Here is an 18,117-nt window from a genome sequence, read left to right as displayed (position 1 = left end):
GGCCTTGTTCCTTATACATTGATAAGGAATTTATGTGCAGGAATGTCATGATTTAGTAAGTAGAGAGGAGAAAACAATGTGTTTCCATTTGGTTCCTCAGGTTCGCCCTTATGTTTTTTTTCCACCTGTGGGTGTCATCTAAAACCAGAGAGTGAACATGATGAACTTTAATGTCAACATTTGCCTCCCCAAATCTGGAGCCTTGTAGAAAATCAAGGAGCATACTTAAAATGTTCAATACTAACTCTACATTAACCAGGAAGCAAGCAGATCAATACATTAATACAAAATAATAAACAAAACCTATTTGAATCTTCTCCCTTGTGCCAGGAAGCTTGGTGTGTCCCTTTGTGGATAGGGTCTGGGTACACTCTATTTGAAAATGTTTCCAATTGTACCATTTTAGTGAACATACACTTGGAATTAATTGGTCCAGGATAAACAAACAATCACCATTAACTTTAAACTCATTGATCTAGCCTAACCAATCATATTGATCTGTAATTCGTAACATTATATAATAAGTACATTGTCTGTATAATCTCATTGTCTAGTCATTGTATTACTACAGTGGCACTAACTGCATAATTGTTTATAATCCAAATATGTGTCCTGATTTCATTGCTATTGCAGGTTAACAAACTCAGTGTATTGGAGAATTATCCAATTTTATTCCTGGGACATAAGAACAGGACAGGGAGAATGGCAGCTGACCTATTACATTGCCTTGGAAACCCAGGGAATCCTGAGATTTCCAAAATTATTAAAAAGATGCAAAGTCTTTATGAGCACCTACTACGAAGTAAGATTTCCTAAAATTTTCAACATGAACACAGTAATAAATACTTATGTTCAACATAAATATAGACACTGTCCACAGATAGTGAGGTGATCTGAGCATCTATAGATAGTGTGTGGGCAAACTATCCAAGTACAGCGTGACCCTAAAATCTTTAAAGTGAGATAAGATTATACATACCCTTCTCAGTCAGACCCACCTTTATGTTAGTATAGCTCATTGAGGTGGCAAAACAAACTAACCTACTGTATCTCCCAAAAGTGACAATGTTTACACATTTATAAGGAACATTAAAGATCAATGTTAGTCTATGTACTTCAAAACCTGAAACTTTATATTCTACATTTATTACACTTACAGTAGAATCTTCCAAGCTTTTTTTTTTTTTGCTCTTGATTGTTTTAATCTTGATGATTTTATACAGTGTATATTTTATTCTATTGGAATATTTTGAGATGGTGGAGTTTTTAATATCCATGAGCTGTAAATTGTCAAATGTCGACCTGAGAAGAGCTCGATAAACACACTGGCAATGGTTTTTTGAGTATTTAATCATCCAATCTGGGTTAGGACAATGGACTAACTTCTAAAACTGATAGTTCCAGTCTTTGATTGTGACTGGCTGAATTGCACTCGATGCCGTTGTAAAATGCAGCATAAACATACACCTTGACTGCATTTTCTTCTAAATTACTGGGCTACTATAACTTGATACAAATGTTAGAGTAGCTGCGTCTCGACATTGCTTGGCAACCATTCAGATCCACTAGCTGTTGGGTTTCTCAACAAACGATAGGTACATGTGTATTTATGTTTTTATCTATTATCTTATGGTTTAATATGTTTTGTGCGAATGTGTATGTGTTGTCTCCTTGTTGCGAACCAAATTGCCCCTTAGGGATATGAGAGATATTCAATCAATTCAATCAATCAATCCAAACTGCTTTTTTTTGCCATTGTAACCACCATATGTACCCAGGCAAAACCATTGTCCCTATCTCTGCATTATCTGTTTATACTCTGGATTATATTTTACATCATAGGTTGCATTTTCATAAACTTGTAATTTCTTGGCATTTCTAGTTTACTATACCCACTTCCATGTCAGTTTTTGTGGCCTCTTCCTTCTTGAGGATAGTTTGCAGTATTAGGTTTATTGAATTTATCACATCATAGACATAGCGGGCCTGATGTGACCCTCGGGTTTTAGGTGCAGGTGGCTATTTTAACTGGCTATGGTTAAAATAGCCGTAGCCAGTACTACCAGGAAAGCACATCAAAAAGTATCAGCCGTAATTTTGATTCACCAATATACAATAGAACACATTATAGGTCCATGAGAACAAAATAATAGGAAGTGGGAATGTCCCAATTCATCACATCCACAGGTGATGGTCACAGCCCAGGCTGACCTGTCCACTGCCAAAAATGGCAACAATGGGCAATACATTCTGTGGATTGTTTACCTTAATAACAAATGGCACCAGGATGCACTATGGGCATAAGGCAAGCTTGTGCGATGCTTTGGGCAATGTTTTGCTGCTGAAACTCGGGTCCTGCCATTCATGTGGATGTTACTTTGACATGTACCACCTCACTAAGCATTGTTTCAGATCATGTACACCCTTTCATGGAAACAGTATTCCTTTCTGGCAGTGGCCTCTTTCTGCAGGATAATGCCGCAAAGAAAATGGTTCAGCAATGGTTTGAGGAACACATTGAGTTCAAGGTGTTGATTTGGCCTCAAATTTCCCCAGATATCAATCCAGTCGAACATCTGTGGGATGTGCTGGACACAGGAGTCCAATCTATAGAGGTCCCTCCTCACAATTTACAGGAGTTAAAGGATCTGCTACTAATTTCTTGTTGACTTATACCACAACCCACCTTGAGAGGTCTTGTTGAGTCCATGGCACAATAGGTCAGGGCTGTTTTGGCAGCCAAAGGGTAAACTACACTACAATATTAGCCAGGTGGTCATAATGTTGTGGCTGATGTTCATGATGTACCCATTTTCACAGATCTCACCTGCTGTTGCAACTCTTGAGAAGCCAGACATCATCAGAAACTACCATTCTGTCACCCATATAGGCCAGACAGGCCTCAATAAGAAACACTTTTATGAAACATCAGCTTGTGGCACACGTTAGAATACAGCAGATAAATTAAAAATGATCCAAAGATTATACTTTTGTGTTGTGTCGCGTTGTGTTGTGTTGGATCATATCACACATAACATACTAATATGCTTTTAATATCCAAATCCGTTAAAGGATTTTTAGGCTGCATTAATTAGGTAAACCGGAACCGGAAACACTTCACATAACACCCTATGTACTACATCATTAGAAGAATGGCATCTACGCTAATACTAGAAAAGGTGGTATCCTCACAATTATATTCCTTCTTAGAGAAAAATGGTATATGTGAGGATTTCCAGTCAGGATTTAGACCGTATCATAGTACTGAGACTGCTCTCCTTAGAGTTACAAACGATCTGCTCTTATCATCTAATCGTGGGTGTATCTCTCTATTAGTTTTATTGGATCTTAGTGCTGCGTTTGACACAATTGACCACAACATTCTTTTGCATAGACTTGAACACTTTGTTGGCATCAGTGGAAGTGCATTAGCATGGTTTAAATCGTACTTATATGACCGCCATCAGTTCGTAGCAGTGAATGAAGATGTATCATATCGATCACAAGTGCAGTATGGAGTACCTCAGGGCTCAGTACTAGGGCCGCTACCCTATGTACTTGCTACATCATTAGAAGAATGGCATCTACGCTAATACTAGAAAAGGTGGTATCCTCACAATTATATTCCTTCTTAGAGAAAAATGGTATATGTGAGGATTTCCAGTCAGGATTTAGACCGTATCATAGTACTGAGACTGCTCTCCTTAGAGTTACAAATGATCTGCTCTTATCATCTGATCGTGGGTGTATCTCTCTATTAGTTTTATTGGATCTTAGTGCTGTGTTTGACACAATTGACCACAATATTCTTTTGCATAGACTTGAACACTTTGTTGGCATCAGTGGAAGTGCATTAGCATGGTTTAAATCGTACTTATATGACCGCCATCAGTTCGTAGCAGTGAATGAAGATGTATCATATCGATCACAAGTGCAGTATGGAGTACCTCAAGGCTCAGTACTAGGGCCGCTACTCTTCACGCTTTATATGTTACCCTTGGGAGATATCATCAGGAAACATGGTGTTAGCTTTCACTGTTATGCTGATGATACTCAGCTCTATATTTCCTCGCAGCCCGGTGAAACACACCAATTTGAAAAACTAATGGAATGCATAGTCGATATAAAAAATTGGAGCTCCTTGCAAGGAGATCTCCCGAATGATATTTGGTTTCTCCTTATATACACTATATGGGGCGGTTCCGCATAGTCAAACCCTTCTTTTAGACTACACTTTTCATCCATCCCTAGAGAGGAGAGGCCCTCTGCTTGATTTATGAAGAAAGGCCCTTTCTGTATGTCTGGCCATATGTTTCTCATCAGTTCTGAACATTCCTGCACGTAAGCACATTCCTTTCTATCCCTTACCTATAGGATTATAATGGAAAAACAACTAGCAACAAAAATGGCTAGATTCACATTGATTATTCTTGATTGATTAAAATCTTACTAATAAAAATCTTCCACATATTCTCCCCTTTGAGACTTAATAAGTTTCACATTTGATTATTCTTATCCAGAGTGCTACTCCATAATCCAGTCATATTAGTTACACTACCTAGTGACTAAATAAGTCACATTGTATCAGGGGCGTAGCAACCGGGGGGGACACATCCCCCGCACTTTTAGAAACAGGTGATTCTGACCCCTGCTAATTTTTTACTTTTTTTTTACTTTTTTTTTTGGATCCAGCATGAATATTTCCTGTAGTGTTCTCTGATTTGTTACTTAGATTTGAGTGAAGTAACATTCAGCCAATCACAGAGCAAATCATCTCCTGGGCGCATCTGCTATGAGCTTCAAATCTCTTGTTGCTCTTCTGAATTTTTGTTCACTTTGCTATTAGGCCGTCTGGGATAAAATGCACCCCAGAAAAAAGCAAAGGACGATTACATCCTTTTTTCAAACACACACTGTAAGTATGTTACAGTATGTCGCGATGACATGAATCGCGCGATAAAGTTTTCATGTTATGATTTAACCTATTGAACCCGTATGGACCTCGTCACGTCGCGCCGGATTCAGTGTGTTAAATGCTCTCCTAATTGTCGCTTTGGATAAAAGCGTCTGCTAAATAAGACATAACAATATTATTGGTTTCTGCTGTCTTTTGTTTGTCTACGTGCTGCTCGCGGAGTAAAATTATCATTTTACAATAAATCATATTTGTTTTGCAACGAATATCTTAAAATGCTTTATCAAATTTTATTATTTTAATTCATAACTGTTACTTTATGTCCTAACTGGTCTGTAGGAAAGGCAGGCTGTGACGTCACTGGCAGAGAGAGGGGGCAGTTGCTCAACCTCTCCAGAATGTGTACAGGTGAGATTTGTATAAAAAAAAGCAGATTGACTATCTTAAAGCTGCGGTAGGGAACTTTTGACGCTCTAGCGGTTAATAAACAGAACTGCTTGCGTCTTGCGGAAGAACATCGTAGCCGGAACTACTTCTCTCTGTTTATGTCTATGAAGAATCACAAAGTTACTGGGTTACTCCGCCGCGGTACCCCCGAAGCAATCTAAAATAGTCCGAATATAAACACTTATTATAGGTGCACCCTAGTGATTCAGTACAAGCCAAAAACACGGTTTGGAAAATGGATTCATGGTGTACTCGCTTATTATATAATGTTTTCTACATTTTGAACACAAACAAAGTTATGGACCGCAGCTCTGATTGGTTATTTTTTACCGGGAGTGATGTATTTTTTCTGCAAATGGCAATAGGAGCACTGGGAGGAGCCAGAGGAGCTTGATTTTTTTCACAGATTATCTGTCTCATATTTTTCATAAAATGTATGTTGTATAAAATTACTGTAGATGTAATCTGTATACTCATTTAACACCTGTTTTTGTCCAACTGTTAAAAAGAAAAGTTATTGTTCAAATGTAGTGCAACTGAAATATTGTAAATATCATAAAATATCTTTATTTCATAAAAAAAAAAAAAATAATAATTATAGATGGTCTCCCATTGGTCTCAAAGTCCTGCAGTATTTTTTAAATGGGAGTATGATTTAACAAAAATAGGTTCCTGTAAGCTGTCATGTCATGTTTCCAAATTTGAAAAAGTAAAATGCCAATTGGTATTCTATTTAGAATTTATTATGAACATCAGCTTTGGGTCAAATCACCATACAGCTGCCCCCCCCACTTTTAAAATGGCTGCTACGCCCCTGCATTGTATTATCACCAGTGACTAGATTATGAAATTCCACTCTTGAGGGATTACTGGACCAAACATCTCTCTCCTAATTTGACAAGGAGTGAGTAAAAGATCCAGTCTCCCTAACCCCTCTTTTAATAGTAAACATTGTTAAAGAGTCATGAAACCCTAAACCAAAATTTCTGAGATTTTAACAGAGGTATGTGTGTTGAACACCACTGAAGACAATGTTAGCATCTGTTAGATTTAATAGTAGGGGGGAAATGGTTAAATTTTAGTTTTTATACGCTATTTTCATCTTCCGGGTTTAAAATCTTCATCCTGTCCACGTCACAGGCTGTGACGTGGCAGAGCACGATAGTACTTTGATGACTCATCGGTGTCTCATAATTATTAATGAGACTGAGTTTTTTATCCAATGAGAAGACACTCTCTTAATTATTCATGACACCACGTGGATCTTCCCAACGACAGACTTGTCAAGCAAGCTGTGATATCGCGCAGTAGATGAGTGAGGCGATCATGGGACGCAAGTGTTTGTTTTCGTGGTGCAAAAGTTCAAATGGGTTGCATATGTTTCCCCGCGATGCTGCCAGGGCTAGACTCTGGCTGCGGGCGGTTGGTTGGCCATCAACCACGGACACATCCAGATTATATGTGTGCAGCAAACATTTTTCGAGAGAGAGCTTCGAGAATTGGAGAATGGTGGACTTTGGCCTTGTTGACTACCAATGCAAGTTGCGTCTCGCGATTGATGCGGTGCCAAGTCCCGAGGACTTTTCTATACTTTCAGAGGTATGTGTGTGTCTAAAATTTAAACCTATTCGTTTTACTTGCCTTTTGTTAAATAAGCGCTCGTTATTAAAATATTTGATATTTCGATAGTACCTCAATTGTATGCTTAATTCGTGTAATTAAATATGTAATATATTTAAATATGTTTGGGAAGTCTTTGGAAATTAATATGTTTGTATTGTCAGCCTAAACTGTGTTGCGAGATGGCGTGTCAGACCGAACAGCCCGCCAAAAAAGATGCTGCATGTCAAACCCATCCCGACATGAAGCATATGTCAACGCAACATCGCTGGAAACCTGAACGAAGGAGCAAGAGTATGTTGCACACTTTACAGTATTAAACATCAAAAATCGTTAATAGTTTCAGAGTTTTTTTATTTAAGTGTATTAGGCACAATGTATTTATTTCATTTAGAAATATCTAATGTAATAGGCACTCAGGTGAAGCAACAGAAAAGGCATGTTGGTTGCAACACTTCCACACCATTCATACCACTAGAAAAAGGTCCTCTTGCAACCTCTACCCCTTTGAAAAGACCCAGAAGAGAGGCTGAGGATTCTGATTGTAGTTTCCAACCAGGAATGACTGACAGCAGCATCTATAATGAGAGGTACTCATAGACTGGTCATGTTTTTTTTTATGTACTTCTATTCATCAGACATTCATATTTAATTATTATTAATAATGTTTATTTATATTGCTGTTTGTTGTAGCACTGTAATTGCAACACCACCCCATATAATGAGGAAATTCATTGTTTATGAGGAAAACCTCATGGACCTGTTCAAGAATTGCCCTGCCTGCTCGAGACACTGTGCAATAAAGAGCAGAACAGTGGGTACAGTTCTACATGTGGACCAGACCTGTGTTCATTGTGAACATCACAAACAGTGGGCCAGCCAACCGTATGTCAAGAACATACCAGCTGGGAATCTGCAGCTTGCTGCTGCTGTGCTCTTTAGTGGCTCATCCTTCTTGCAAGTCACCAAGGTAAGATTTATTTTTTCTCTCCAAAATATGTGGGATTTGTATAATAATCATTTTTTACAGTTTTAACTTGTATATTTAACTGTTTTTCTTTTGGGTCAGTTTATGCAGGCATTCAACATTCAGGGGATTTGCCACACTACATACCTGAAACACCAAAGGACATTCCTATTCCCAACAATCAATTGGCAGTGGAAACAGCATCAAAATACTGTGATTGCAGAAGCACTCAAAGGAAGGAATGTAGTTCTGGGTGGGGACATGCGTGCTGACTCACCTGGTATGTGCAGTTATGTTGATAATATGCCATTTCAGTTAGCTATAAAAATGTGCTGTTATAAATTACTACTACAGAGTTTATTTCAAGCACTAAAAATGTACATGCTAATATGACATTGTTTAGGACACAGTGCAAAGTATGGAACATACTCGCTGATGGACCTCAGAGCAAACAAGATCATGGAAATTCAGCTCATTCAGGTAAGGTTGTAGTGATTTGTTTATTAGCATTGAATGAGTGGAAAGCAGATCATACATTTGTCTTTGAACACAATCATGCTTAAAGTTTTTTGAAGAAGGTTGATATGATTTTTCAGAGCAATGAAGTCGGCAACAGTCAGCGTATGGAGAAGGAAGGTTTAGAAAGAAGCCTGAGAGAGCTAGAGCAGAGAGGAGTAACTGTGCGAAAGATTGTCACTGATAGACATCCTGGTGTGATGAAGTTCCTCAGAGAGAGTAGACCAAGCATTTTGCACAGATATGATGCATGGCACATGGCAAAAGGTTAATAATTTAGTAGTTCTAATAATAGCCATATCTATAAAAACAAGGATTCATAATTATATGTTATGTATGTGTTGTTGTGTCTATCATATCGTATTAATGCTTTTGCATACTCTAGGTGTTGGCAAGAAAATTGATGAGCTTGCAAAGCAAAGAAGCTGCAAAGAGGTTGGCCCCTGGAAAAAAAGCATCGTGAATCACCTTTACTGGTGTGGAGCCTCATCATCATCAGGAAAGGAAATTGTTGCAAAATGGAGATCTGTTGTTAACCATGTACAAGATATCCATGAGCATGAAGGTGAATTCCAAAGATGCCAGCATCCTCCTCTCGTTGGTGACCAGGCAAGACAGTGGCTTAAACCAAGTAAATAACCTTTAACATTTATTGTAGTTTAATTCATTACATTTTGTATAATGTCTAAACTAGTGATTTATCAATATATTTTATGTTTTTACTTTATTTTATAATTAGGTACTGCTGCATGTGAAAAGCTCACTCAGGTCATCTTGGCACCCAAGTTGCTGAAAGACCTAGAGAACCTAAGTTCTGACTTCCAGACATCAGGACTGGAGTCATATCACAGTCTGATCCTCAAGTTTGCACCAAAGAGCGTGGCATTCTCTTTTGTGGGGATGTTGTGCCGGTATGTTCTGGTTTTAATTCAAATTAAGTTTAATTGCATTAAAAATTTTCTTACAGTTTACTTTTTTTCTAAACACATCTCTGCATCTTAACTGTTCATGCACTACCTGATCTAAGGCCGGTGACACACTGGATGCGTGGCATGTCCGTTTTTATTTTGGCTCCCATGTTAACAGGTTAGAGCTTGCACACTGCCTGCGTGATTCGGGTCTCAGGAAAACGTCTCGGAAAACGTGTGCATGCTAGAAATGGAACCGATGCCTATTTTTCAAGCAACATACAAGCGTCTTGGAAGCGTTTCCATGCAAACCTGAATAGGAAAAGATGTTTATATGTCATTTTGACTCGAATACATATTAATACATGTAATTTTGATGTTTGAAAGTCTCTAGGTTTTGACAAACAAAAATATAAATGTAGCCTAATGTAAAAACAATATTATCGGTTTTCAAATACTGCACCTGTCAGTACAGAACAAAATATTCAATAGCCTATTTTGACGTCAACACTGCCGACGATGTCTTTGCTGCTATATATTTATGTTTAATATGAAGTATAGGCCTTCCACAACTCTCTCCCCATATTTCAAATATATCACCATTGAGGCTCATCATATGTCACCTAGCAGCAGCAGCGGTCAGACACGCTTCTGGTGTGTAAAGACATGGAAAACACCTCGCAAACGCCACGCAGCTGACACACAACAGAAATGCCATGCTCACGCCACGCAGTCAGTGTGTCACCGGCCTAATGTTTCAGATCCTACTTTTTAGGACTCAACTTGCAGCCATGCACTACAATGAAAATAGCGGAAGACCACAAGCAACAACAGCTGCAGGGGAGCTCCGATGGCATATGCAGTATCCACGCTACAGAAGAGGAGAGTACACAGTACGACTTCTGAAAAGAAATCCCACATTTGGTATTATCTATCTATCTATCAATCTATCTATCTATCTGTCTGTCTGTCTGTCTGTCTGTCTGTCTGTCTGTCTTTGTGTCTATCTGTCTTTGTCTATCTATCTGTCTGTCTATCTTTGTCTATCTATATTTATGTATCTATCTGTCTATCGGTCTTTGTATATCTATATCTATCTATCTGTCTGTCTTTGTCTATCTATCTATCTATATATGTATATGTCTGTCTGTCTATCTGTCTGTCTATCTATATTTATGTATCTATCTGTCTGTCTATCTGTCTTTGTCTATCTATCTATTTGTAATGTACTAATTCTTTTTATAATGTTCTGCAGAATATGTTGACAGATTGCAGGATCTGCTTTTTGAAAGTGTGTTGGAGCAGCCACAACTGTTTCAGGAATCTCTAAAAGGACTGCAAGTTCCTGACCACCTCTGCACACAGTTTCAAAGACCTGAAAAGAGTGAAGCTGTTGCACAACACACGTCACGATTTAGACCACCTTCTGTCTGTCTGTGATCGAAAGTAAATAAACAAATTACATGGAAAAATTGAAATGATAAGTTCTTTATTTTAGTCAAGGGGAGGGGGTTGAAAACCTGAATAGGTTCCAGTGTTGTCAGGGAACTGCTCTCTGATGCGGGTAACAGCACACGAAGGAATCACCACCCTAATGTGTCGGCCAAGGTACCCCCAGCACCACCGGACAAAATTCCTATAGGCCAGGTGTCTGTAGCAACTGAGATTGAAACTTTAGTTTAACTTGTTATGGATCATTACATAAAATACTAAAATGCTACCTGTACTGTAAATGTATGTTAATCTGAAATGATATGTTTAGTTAACACCAGGTAAGAATGTTACTAACCTATTGAGGACTGTGTTCTCCATGTCACCATAGAGCTGGCGATATGTGCCATAAACAGCTTGCAAAACAAATGTGTTTAGGGCGACAGGTTCAAAACCTGGATGAGCAGTTATGCATGCTGCCCCACCAACCTGCTCACATCTGTGCATCACCTACATGTTAGGAATTAAAAGTAATAATAAAATAAAAGGTGTATTATATGTATATGTATATATATATATACACACACACACACGTATGTGTATGTGTGTGTGTGTGTATATATATATATATATATATGTGTGTGTGTGTAATGGAAACATGCCCAAAACCTACATATGATAAAACGCCTATTTTGACTGATTACATACTGAATTGCAATACAGTGAATTGAGTGTCAAGTTGCGTTTACCTGTGCCACCTCTCTACAGCACAAGTTTTCTCTTGGAGACAGCCTGGTACAGTGACCACAAGTACACCTGTTGCAAAATTATACGTTTATGAATGAAAACGCTATTTTCAGGTCTAGTGCCTGCAGAAGAGTTTTTAGTCTTCTCTGATTAGTTAGCTATCAGCTAGCTACCATTCTGACACTTCTCCCATCCGCACAGCCTCCGGTTCGTCCATGTTTTCGTCCACAGTCACGGCTGGGGCTATTGGCTCAAATTGATAGGGCAGAGGACCTGCACTGCCATCTAGTATATCTCCATTTAGCCCTTGGGAATCAGGAGGAGAGAAGTCCTCCACCTCCACAGAGCCCTGCGTACTGCTGCCACTGCAAATTTCTATGTCACTGTCCATCTTTATTTGGGGTTCAGCGGGCGCGTAGATCTATGCTATGTACGCAATGTTTTTTTTTAAGCGTTATTTTTTTTTTTCAAATATATGCATTCATAGTGTGTATATAAACAACTTTATATTTTATAATGACTGTAATTACTCATGTACATTAATATGTTTTAAATAGAATTACGATTACTGTAGGATATATGTAGCAGGGCATTCAGTAACTCTTGAAAAGACAAAAATAAAGTGTCAGTGTATTTAATTAGATTTTAACTTTTCCAGTTTTTTTTATTTTTTTTATTAGTATTTCCTCACGTTTTACCACTTATTTTTAGTGACAGTCGATATGCTGGCGATGAGAGTTTCCTCCCTCCCCTCTCCTCTCCTCTCTCCTGCCGTACCACACCCACTCCCCTCCCGCCTTCTCACAGCCACCACGCCCATTTCAGTTGCATTTTTCAAAAAGATTGTGAGCTAGACTTGAGCTGAAAGAGGGGGGTTTCATGACCCTTTAAAAGCATTAACATGCAATTGGCTCAGCACTTGCCTGTGGTTATCACAGTTATGTATAAAAGACATAAAAATACATAAATCACATCACACATTGAATATCACAAGATTATAAGAGTTGATCTTCAGCTTAGATACCTTATGTATCATTTCCCATTATCTTGACATCTTTGAATTTAATTCGCTTAGCTGTGGCTTTGACTAGTGACCTCAATATAGGAAGTATACAGTAAAATAAAATAGTAAATATCCTGTTAATAATGCAATTCCTAAAAACTTTCCCAATTTAGTTATAAACTATGCTCCCCATGCTCCTAACTGTAAATCAAGCCATTCTTACATTTTATTATCTTTTCCAACATTTTCTTTATCTACCATTCTTAGCCTTTTCAATTTGATCAGTTCTTCATGAAATGCTCCCTTCTATAAATACAGCATTGTCCCCCAAACATTACACATATGTTTCCTTCTTCAATTCACAAATAATCTCAAGCTTTTCTATTTTGCTTCTTTCATTCTATTTGTTGCATTCAATTGTTCTATTTCCCCTTCAAATCTTCCACCATCCATATTTCCCTTCTCATAACCTTCAAATTCTTGATCTGACATTACTTGACATTCTCTTTCCACCTTTTCTTTTCTATTTCTTGGCTCACATCTGCTCCCAAGTATTTTGATCTCAGTAGCAGTCCCATCACTCTCTCATTCCATCTTCACCAGGGAGACTCTTTGAGAGTCGGTGCAATGGTCTTTCCCTCGTTGGCAAGGGTGGGTAGTTACTAGCACGCCCTTCATCCCTCACTTCATGCTGTGTGGAGTTGTTGAAGCTGGTTGGCGTATTTTAAGGTTAGAGATGTGAACTCAGGTGTCACTCTGTAACCGTTTTGCTGTTTAATGCAAGGCTCTCTTGAGATCATAACTGCACCCTCACTGGTTCTCTTTGATGGAGCGAAGCATTCCTTGGCCTTACTGGAACTGCTGTCATCTGTAAATGGAAAACTTAATAATTTTTTGTTAGTCTTATCAAGCATGCTAATTTGCTCATCTTGCTAGTCGTCCTTCTTGGTGTGACCTGTGGAAATGTAATGTGGGTTGAGGGCTGTCTTGGCCCCTTTTTGAGTTTTCACAATTTCAGTGCTGTCTTTACTATTTTTTAATTCCTTTCAATTTTATTCTCAGCAATTTGCTTATTTAGTTATCTTTTTGTTTTGTAAACAAGTTCCACTATATCACTGGATATTTTATCTAGGCCTATGTTGCTCAGTAGCATAGGCCTTTTGACCTGGAAAACACTCAACCAACTTTATTTATTTGAACAGTCAGAAAGACAATATTTCATTCTTTTGACACAATCAGCTCCATCATGATATGCTGAAAAGAAAGTTAAATGTTGGGTAGACAGAGCAAGCTTGCTTTGCTCTGCCTTCCCATGTTATACGCTGCGCATGTGTGGCACTGTTTTTCTTTCTGCCACAACAAAGACCTAGGTACTGACCAGGAAATTTAACCAAATTCATTCATGGTCTTTATTTTTCTGGGCATAAGTTTGTATACATTCAAATTTGTATACAGCTGTTTGGGCAAATTGATTGAATTGCCTCAGTGTCTCGTCTGACACTCTCTTTCATGCCATACAACACCATCATTCATACTTTTTCACACACTTTCACTCCCCTTTTTGGCCAAAAACTTTACTTTTCTTTCTTTCCTTCCTTTTTTCAAAATCTCATAGATGAATTTGTTTAGAATATTAGGCCTAGGCATTGGGCATTTGAGAGAGCCAATTATCATTTCTCAAATGTCATGTGTTTGTCTAATTTAAAGTTTAGTCAAATACTTTTTTGTTATTGCTCATGAGCGACTCTGAGAAGAGGATTGGAGATCTCTGCATAATCTAGAATCCATGGCCATCAACATTTCCATCTTGTTATCCCCAGTGATGACAGTATATGTGATTACATGATTTTGGATCTTTGGAATAATTTTATTCATTATTATTTTATTAAGTTTTACCTTAGAAAATTACCTTTAAACAAAATGGAGTGACCAATATTTCTATTTTCTCAACAATATATATTTTTTCTATTGTTCATCAAGATACCCTTTTTTTTTAAATTCTTTTCTTTCCCAAAGTGCTCAGCATTGTTGTCAAGTATTCAGTTATGCACTTTCCCCTAGTTGGTTAATGAAACAGGCCTTACTATGCCAAATCCAGCTCCATGTTTATCTGATTGGTGAGTCAAGTACTCACTTCTGTCTGTCAAAATTATTTTTTCTCTTTAAGACATGAGGCTGGACTGGAACCTATTGAAAAGCAGATTGAGAGAGTTAGTTAAAACACAGAATTTAAAGAAATGCTGTGAGACCAGTGAATAATCAAGATTAAAACATAGTAAATAAGATAATGAAATAAAATAATGAACATTTGAAGCAGTCTCTATGTGTTCATTGAATATGCAGCACCTGTGCACTGAAGGGATGGAAGTCCTTCTGGTGACATCATCAGCCTGGGCTGTTCTACTGGGTCATCAGTCTGTGATGTTGTGGCGTATGGTCTCCGTTGTTTCTCTGCTTCTTCTCAGTCTGGCTTCTGGTTGCTTTCTGCCAGAGTTTTGCATTTCATAATGTTCTTTTCACCCTCAGGAAAAGTCTCAAGTGAAAGATTCACCTTTTCCTGCTTTAATTCAGTCTTTCTCCTTGCTGAAAGTGTGTTCTTCTCTTTCAGGAGGGTATAACGTCCATCAGCCCCTCCCTTTCCTTCTCTCTGTAGCTGTGTTTGCTGCTTTGCCACTTCTCTAGTTCATTGCTTTCCTTTGTCAAGGCACTGTTCCAGAAATCATCTGAAAGTTTAACACTCAAAGACTGCATTAATCAAATGTACCTATGTAACTTCTGACCAAATTGTTTCTGAGCAATCAGCTCTTTTTCTAATTTTCACTTTTCAACTTCTTCTTTCAGTGGTCCCTTAATAAAAACAAAATAATCTGGTTGAAAACAGCAGTTCTCTTATTCTTTGTTAGTAAAGCAAGTTCTTCATTGCAGGAAAATATCAAGCATTTTTTTTCTTTGTTGCAAAATGCAGAAATCAGCTACCATTATTATCTAAGTATACTGCAATAAAACAAAATAAACCTTCCTTTTATTACAGTCAGACATGCATCTGGTAAAATAAAGACTTCAATCATAATTTTTCTTCTATATTTGCATACATGATTCAGAATAATCTGGTATTGGTGAATTAATGTTTCCTAACCAACATAAAATAATTCCTATTATTGTAAATAAAATAATTAAATTTAATTCTTTAAGCAACTAGTTCCCTTCCTATTATAAAATGCCTATGGCTTTTGTATCAAAATGTCTATTAACTGGGTCTATTAACTTCACAAAATGTCTATTAACTGGGTCTATCACCCAATCTTGCTCTCATGCAACATTGCACAAGTTATGTATCTTATTTTTTACATTTACACAAGCCCAGTCTCTGAAACTCTGTAATGGATTAACTTTCATACTGTGTCCCAGGGATAACAAGATACAAATTGTCTTCACATATTAGATATAGAGTTTTAAGCACGTGCATCTTTTAAATTCATCTATTAATATAAGTTATTAAATAATAAATGCATATCTTATTTTAATTTAATAAATTATTATTTCTACATTCCACCATATCTGCCATCTCTATATTAGTCCATTTCTTGGAACATTTGTATTTATTTTTCTCTAAAAAATTAAGTTAACTTTATTGTTTTAGGGCTCCTGCACTTATCCTTTCTCAACACCAGTCACACCCGTCTCTGTAACCTAATCACTCTCAAGTGATGGTCCAGGAGGGGAGAGCACCTCTTGCTTCACCCATGTAATACAACTTTAATGTGGAAACTTGCTCTCACTCCCACTGCGCTGGGCTCAGAAAATTTTCTCCCCTTTGCCCCAGACATCCAAAACGCAAAAATCTATTTTAGATCTTGGTTCAAACTTTATTGATACTATTTTCCTAACCTCATTCACACTTTCTGCACTCTTTACTGAGCCAGAGTGCTTATTCTTGCATACTTTTCCCCTTGATCTCAGGGATAATCAGTCATTAATTGTCCTTTTATTATCAAGGCTCATCATACATTCATCCCTCTCAAGTGGATACCAGCTGCGTCCAACTCCACCCAGCCACCCTGAAGTGACGGTCCAAGAATGGTGCGCAACTTTTACCAACTCTCGTCTTGCCTTGCTTTTTCTTGCCCTGTGTTCATGTCCTGTTTAGGTCTGCTTTGGATTATGTTTGGTTTTGACCTCTGCCTGGACTGTTTACCCCTTTGGATTATCCCCCAATAAACGACTTGCCTGCATTTGGTTCTATCACTGTGTTTTCTATAACACTACCGTGACAATTGTCATGCCAAAGCTTGAAAGTTTGGATAACGCAGACAATGGGACAAGTGTATTTACCTTTATAACCGAGGATCCAGGTTTTCCGCCCCTGCTAAGTCAAAGTGTTTTAGAAGTGTTTTATAATTTGCCTAAAGTGAACTGGAAGAGACGTCCGAGGCCAGAAGGACCGGCTGGAACTTTATCTATGGAGTAAGTAGGTTTGTTTTGACTGTAGAATAATTACACGTGCAGCCTAGCTTTTTACAGTGTGTTTTCTTTATCATCTATCCTTATGTGTAAACACTTTCTATTTTTTTTTTTTCTGTTTACAGTCAGTACAGACTGGTGGCATACCGCGTGGTTCTCGAATGGATATTGAAAGGTCAAAAACTTGGAAGACACAACAGAAAAGTTCTTCCATCTTGTGTAGTGCGAGCCATACGGGAAAGATATCCCTCATCCTCGGGAGTATATGTTGGTTTCAAGGATGCCGAAGAAGCTTTTATGCTAATGTAAAGAAATTCAAAGCAAGTCAATACACTAATTTATTTTTATTTTATTTTTTTGAATATTTACATTTAACATTTTTGTGTATTGCTGATATACTTGTTAAATAAAAATGTTAATAAAAATATAATGGGTCTCATTCATGAAACATTCGTAAATATACGAGTAAATATGTGAGTGATTTGCGCGTAAAGAGAACTTCCCGAAAACTCTTCTCCTGATTCACAAAAACTTCGTAAACGTCAGATGTGATAGTTAAATGTGTGTGTGTGTTAATGAATTCCAATCAGTCGTAAATGGGACGCGCGTGCACGCTCACTCTCAATTACCATAAATCCCGCCTATTAAATCCGACTGACAACTATATATGGGCATCATATTATGACACGAAAACGAAGGATTTTAACATGTCTTCTCAAAAGCGTCTGAAAAAGAAACAGTTCTCAGCTGCAGAAATGGAAGTTTTATTATCAGAAGTTTTATTATCAGAAGTTCATTCAAAACGCCACATTTTATTTTCAAGCGTAGCCTACTAGTGGAGTATCAGGTCCTAAAAAAGGAAGTTTGGCAGCATATTACAGATCCTATTACTGGCTCTCATAATAAAAGTTAAAAGAAAACCCGTATGTAATTAATATATATATATAATATTTTTTTCAAAATGCTGTGTAAATATGTACCCGATTAAGGTGAATTAAAATGCAGCCGTATTAATGAGCAAAACGTTCAGACGTTAAACGCACTATTTACGCGTGGCTGGGAGCAGGTGTAGATTTCTTTCGTACCAACTAACATTTGGAAA

The 18,117-nt window shown here is 37.7% G+C and overlaps 2 protein-coding genes across 2 annotated transcripts; one reads left to right on the top strand and one right to left on the bottom strand.

Annotated features, from left to right (window-relative positions):
• The first annotated feature begins 6,473 nt into the window (after positions 1-6,473).
• On the top strand, positions 6,474-11,306 carry LOC113077176 (uncharacterized). Its single transcript, XM_026249638.1, has 11 exons — positions 6,474-6,961; positions 7,147-7,276; positions 7,395-7,572; positions 7,676-7,952; positions 8,052-8,229; positions 8,353-8,429; positions 8,546-8,732; positions 8,851-9,096; positions 9,205-9,376; positions 10,149-10,297; positions 10,629-11,306. Exons 1-11 carry the CDS (start codon positions 6,674-6,676, stop codon positions 10,811-10,813), a joined length of 2,067 nt encoding a protein of 688 aa, XP_026105423.1. The 5' UTR covers positions 6,474-6,673; the 3' UTR covers positions 10,814-11,306.
• LOC113077180 (P2X purinoceptor 7-like) lies at positions 10,850-12,417 on the bottom strand. Its single transcript, XM_026249642.1, has 4 exons — positions 11,725-12,417; positions 11,554-11,620; positions 11,163-11,314; positions 10,850-11,033 (listed from the first exon to the last, which is right to left on the bottom strand). Exons 1-4 carry the CDS (start codon positions 11,940-11,942, stop codon positions 10,868-10,870), a joined length of 603 nt encoding a protein of 200 aa, XP_026105427.1. The 5' UTR covers positions 11,943-12,417; the 3' UTR covers positions 10,850-10,867.
• Between the last annotated feature and the right edge of the window lie 5,700 nt (positions 12,418-18,117).

This window comes from Carassius auratus, unplaced genomic scaffold (genome assembly GCF_003368295.1).
Source record: "Carassius auratus strain Wakin unplaced genomic scaffold, ASM336829v1 scaf_tig00021918, whole genome shotgun sequence".
Lineage (NCBI taxonomy): Eukaryota > Metazoa > Chordata > Actinopteri > Cypriniformes > Cyprinidae > Carassius > Carassius auratus.
The sequence above is the reverse complement of the archived record's forward strand: the minus strand, read 5'-3'. Positions and strand labels throughout refer to the sequence as shown.